Raw genomic sequence first — 5,000 nt, 5'->3', positions numbered from 1 at the left:
GATCATTAACGTGCGTATTTGATCTTCTGCTTGCGTATAAACACAAAGGGGGTTCAGGCACTAGCAGGTCTGCACATTATGTTCACCTGTGAGATCGAAAAAACCTTCACCCTTTACCCACTAGTCGCCGTTACCGATATTTGAACCCGGGACCCTCAGATCGAAAGTCCAACGCTTCAACCACTCGGCTGTTGCGCCCGTCGTGCCTGTGAACAACTGGCGAGTAATTAGTTCTTTGAGTTGTCTCTGCACAAGATTCAGAGCTTAATAAATATCTCATTTCTTCTTATTATCATCATTCTTAGTAGTAGTAGAGCTAGCAGCAGCAGCAGCAGCAGCAGTAGTAGTATCATCACCATTATCATAAGGCCTATTCTTGTTCTTGCTCTTCTGTTTCTTTTCCATGTCATTTATTATTATTATTATTATTATTATTACCATTATCACTATTAATTTGTTATTCATATCACCATCATCACCATCATTATTACATACACACCTGGCGAAAGGGTTGGAGGGGCCGGCACAGCCGAAGGGGGAGGAAGGGGAGAAGGAGGAGGGGCTTTGGGTGGGGGTGGGCGTGGCGGGGGTGGTGGGGGTGTGGTCCTCGCGTGACCGGCGGCGGCGGAGGCTGCTGGTGCGCCGACGGCAAGGGGCGGGCTCGAGGGTGGGCATGCCGGTGGCCGAGGTGGTGGTGGTCCACGTGCCGCTGGTCACGCGCCGCAGCAGGCTGGGATGAAGGCCGTGCTGTACCTTCTGCAACAGATAGGAGGGGTGGGGCTGCAGAGTTGTCAAAAGACGCTTATCTCAGTTGTTTTTGTGTTGTTGTTGTTGTTGTTGTTGTTGTTGTTTTTTGCACGCTTATAGTTGACTTCATCAAGTTTTTTCGCCTTAGCGCGTTGGGTCACGCTGCTGGTCAGGCATCTGCTTGGCAGATGTTGTGTAGCGTATATGGATTTGTCCGAACGCAGTGACGCCTCCTTGAGGTACTGAAACTGAAACTGAAACTCAGTATCGACACAGTGTCAGTGAGCGTGGCTGGGTTTGACAAATCCTGGTCATTTACTTTACTTGAGATGATGAACAGATGTCCCACGTGCAGCGCCGTGCACTTGGCGCACTGAAAAAGAACCCATGACAATAAAGTGTTGTCCTGTGGCAAAATTATGTAGAAGAAATCAACTCTGATACGTACACAAACATGATAATATATGCATGCACTCAAGGCTTGACTTAGTGCGCTGGATTATGCAGCTGGTCAGGCATCTGGCTAACAGATGTGGTGTAATGTATATGGATTTGTCCAAACGCAGCGACGCCTCATTGAGTAACTGAAAGTGAAAGTAGAACAAATGTGAACAGGATTGTGCAGCAGTATTGCTCAAGGACCACTGGTGAAGTCATTATGATGGTGATGATGATGCTCCTCCTCCTCCTCCTACTACTACTAATGCTGCTGTTGCTGCTGCTGCTAATAAGATGTAGAAGAAGAAGAGGATGAAGTCTACTACTACTACTACCACTGCTGCTACTACTACTACTACTGCTGCTGCTGCTGCTGCTGCTGCTACTACTACTACTACTACTACTGCTACTAATTCAGGATCTTTAACGTACGCATTTGATCTGCTGAATGTGTACACACATGAAGGGGAGCTCAGTCACTTAGAAGGTCTGCACATCTGTTGATCCCAATGGGGGATCAGTAGAAAAAAAAAAGTCCACCTTTAACTCACTCAGTACGGCCAGTCCTCTCTTCTCCTCTACACAGACCCCTCGGATGTCCAGTGGGTGTCTGAATGACCCAACCTTTAGCTTCCGTCGTCAGAATTGTGGTATTCTTTGTCAACATTCACGTCTTCAGTATAAGAGCTTTCCGCTTGCAATATTTTGATGATGGTAATTGGGCTGAAACGCTGTTAACATCGTCTCTTTCGCCGTTCGTATGGAGAGAGTTAATCTATACACTAGGTGCCGTGACCGTGATCAGAACCCAGGACCTTTTGATAGGAGTCCAACGCTTTAACCCGTTGGATGCCAAGCATTAGTAAAATGAAATAAGTTTGCCACGAATTGATGTGCAAAAACAACTCGTCATGTACTTTTGAGCTGTGTCATCGATTAGCTGAACGAAAGTAGTGCAGCCACAAGAGAAGAAAAAAAGATGACTGACATCTTTTCTTATATCTTATCTCAGGAAACAGCCTTTCACTGATGAGCTTCTTCTTCTTCTTCCTCTTCTTCTTCTGCGTTCACTCGTATGCACACGAGTGGGCTTTTACGTGTATGACCGTTTTTACCCCGCCGTGTAGGCAGCCATACTCCGTTTTCGGGGGTGTGCATGCTGGGTATGTTCTTGTTTCCATAACCCACCGAACGCTGACATAGATTACAGGATCTTTAACGTGCGTATTTGATCTTCTGCTTTCATATACACACGAAGGGGGTTCAGGCACTAGCAGGTCTGGACATATGTTGACCTGGGAGATCGTAAAAATCTCCACCCTTTACCCACCAGGCGCCGTCACCGTGATTCGAACCCGGGACCCTCAGATTGAAAGTCCAACGCTTTAACCACTCGGCTATTGCGCCCGTCACTGATGAACGAACTCGTCAGCAGCTGTCAAAGGAATTATCCAATCGGCTTCTGCGTCCGTCGACCTGAACTGAATCCATTGTCGTCATCATCATAATCGTCATCATCATCATCGTCAGCACCATCATCATCGTTGTCATCGTCATCGTCATCACCATCATCATCATCGTCATCATCATCACCATGATGTCATCATCATCGTTCGTCATCGTCGTCATCATCATACCTGAACTGAACTAATTGACCATAAATGAATCAGTACTCCTCCTTCTCCTGCTCCTCCCCCTCCTCACAGTCTTCACCATCATCATCATCTCTATCTTCTTCCTTATCCTACCCTCCTCTTCCTCCTTGTCCTTATCATCCTCACGATCCTCACCATCACCATCCTCCTCCTCCACCTCATCACCATCCTCCTCCTCATCACCACCACCACTAACCTCAGCCAGGGCGGACGGCCTGTCCCCGAAGAAGGGACTCTCCTCGCTGTCCAGCCCGTAGGGATGGGTCTCCAGCACGGACACCATGGGCGACGCACGAGGCCTTCCGGGGAGAGGCCTCCGGGTCTCTGGAGGCCTGAGGAGGTTGCCCAAGGCTTCCAGACCGCTGACGACGTGGGGTGGCAGGGAGTCATCGGCCAGCATGTCCGTGACGATGCCGTGTGCCCGGCCCATCAGGGCGGATTCGTAGCTAGAGTAGGACGTCTGCAGCGGAGGTTCAGGGGTTAAGAGGTTAAAGGTCCCTTAGCTTTTCACCCTCGCAACCCCTCCACACACACGCACTCACACACTCTTCAAAAACAACAACAACAACAACAAAAACAAACAAACAAACCAACCAAAAAAACAACAACAACAACAGCTGTATAGGCAGCGAATTCGTTTCTACAGTGTCTAGGATAAAAGTCACACAGCTTTCATTCATGTATATATATATATATATATATATATATAGAGAGAGAGAGAGAGAGAGAGAGAGAGAGAGAGAGAGAGAGAGAGTCACCGAATTCGTTTCTGAAGCGTACATGATGAAGTTCACAACATTTTTTGTTGTTGTTTTCGGGGGGGGGGGGGGGGGGGGGGGGTTCTCGTTTTTTTTGTTTTTTTTACAGTTTTAGGGCAGCGAATTCGTTTCTACAGTGTGTATGATAAAGGTAACACAGCTTTTCTTCTTCTTAAAAAAAAATCATTTTTTTACAGCTGTTGGGACAGTGAATCAATATCTACAGTGTCTAGGATAAAGGTCACATAGTTGTTTTACTTTGAAGGTACCACCGCCTTTTCACAGTTTCAGGAGTATCTTATATTGTCTATGATAAAGGTCACATAGCCTTTTACAGCTACAGGGGCATTGAATTCACATCTACAGTGTCTATGGTAAAGTTCCCATAGCCTTTTCAGCTATACGGACAGTGAATTCATATCTACAATGTCTAGGATAACGGTCACATATCCTTTTGATAGCTGTAGGGACAGCGAATTCATGTCTACAGTGTCTAGGGCAAATGTCCTATAGCCTTGCGGACAGTGAATTCATAACTACAGTGTCTAGGATAACTGTCACATAGCCTTTTAATAGCTGTAGGTGCAGCGAATTCATGTCTACAGTGTCCAGGATGAAGGTGACATAGTCTTTTTCTAGATGTGTGGACAGTGAATTCATATCTACAATGCCTAGGATAACGGTCACATTTAATAGATGTAGGGACAGTGAATTCATGTCTACAGTGTCTAGGGTAAATGTCGAATACATGTCTACAGTGTATAGGGTAAATGTCGAATTCATATTTACAGTGCCTAGGATAACGGTCACATTTAATAGCTGTGGGGACAGCGAATTCATGTCTACAGTGTCTAGGATAACGGCCACATAGCCTTTTAACTCACTCAGTACGGCCAGTCCTCTCTTCTCCTCTACACAGACCCATCGGATATCCAGTGGGTGTCTGAATGACCCAACCTTTAGCTTCCGTCGTCAGAATTGTGGTATTCTTTGTCAACATTCACGTCTTCAGTATAAGAGCCTTCCGCTTGCAATATTTTGATGATGGTAATTGGGGTGAAACGCTGTTAACGTCGTCTCTTTCGGTGTTCGTATGGAGAGAGTTAATAGCTGTAGGGACAGCGAATTCATATCTACAGTGTCTACGTTAAAGGTTCCATTGCCTTTTTACAGCTGTGGAAACAGTGAATTCATATCTAAAGTGTCTAGAATAAAGGTCCCATAGTCTTTTTCTAGCTGAATGGACAGTGATTTCATATCTAAAGTTTCTAAGATAACAGTCACATAGCCTTTTAATAACTGTAGGGATGTGAATTCATATCCACAGTGTTTACGATGAAGGTCCCATATAGCCTTGTTACAGCTACATGGGCAGTAAATCAATATACAGCTACAGTGGCAG

General features: G+C 45.9%; 1 protein-coding gene across 4 annotated transcripts in view; it reads right to left on the bottom strand.

The window, feature by feature from the left end:
• The window catches only part of LOC143297914 (cGMP-inhibited 3',5'-cyclic phosphodiesterase 3A-like), a 35,133-nt gene that overhangs the window by 21,437 nt on the left and 8,696 nt on the right, over nucleotides 1-5,000 (bottom strand). For all 4 annotated transcript variants that reach the window (XM_076610476.1, XM_076610474.1, XM_076610473.1 and 1 more), the window contains 2 exons: nucleotides 3,037-3,300; nucleotides 500-756 (listed from right to left, as the gene is read on the bottom strand). In XM_076610476.1, the coding sequence (XP_076466591.1) occupies nucleotides 500-756; nucleotides 3,037-3,300 (521 nt within the window). The remainder of the gene's footprint in view (nucleotides 1-499; nucleotides 757-3,036; nucleotides 3,301-5,000) is intronic.

This window comes from Babylonia areolata, chromosome 23 (genome assembly GCF_041734735.1).
Source record: "Babylonia areolata isolate BAREFJ2019XMU chromosome 23, ASM4173473v1, whole genome shotgun sequence".
NCBI lineage: Eukaryota > Metazoa > Mollusca > Gastropoda > Neogastropoda > Buccinidae > Babylonia > Babylonia areolata.
This window is presented reverse-complemented; position numbering and strand designations above follow the sequence as displayed.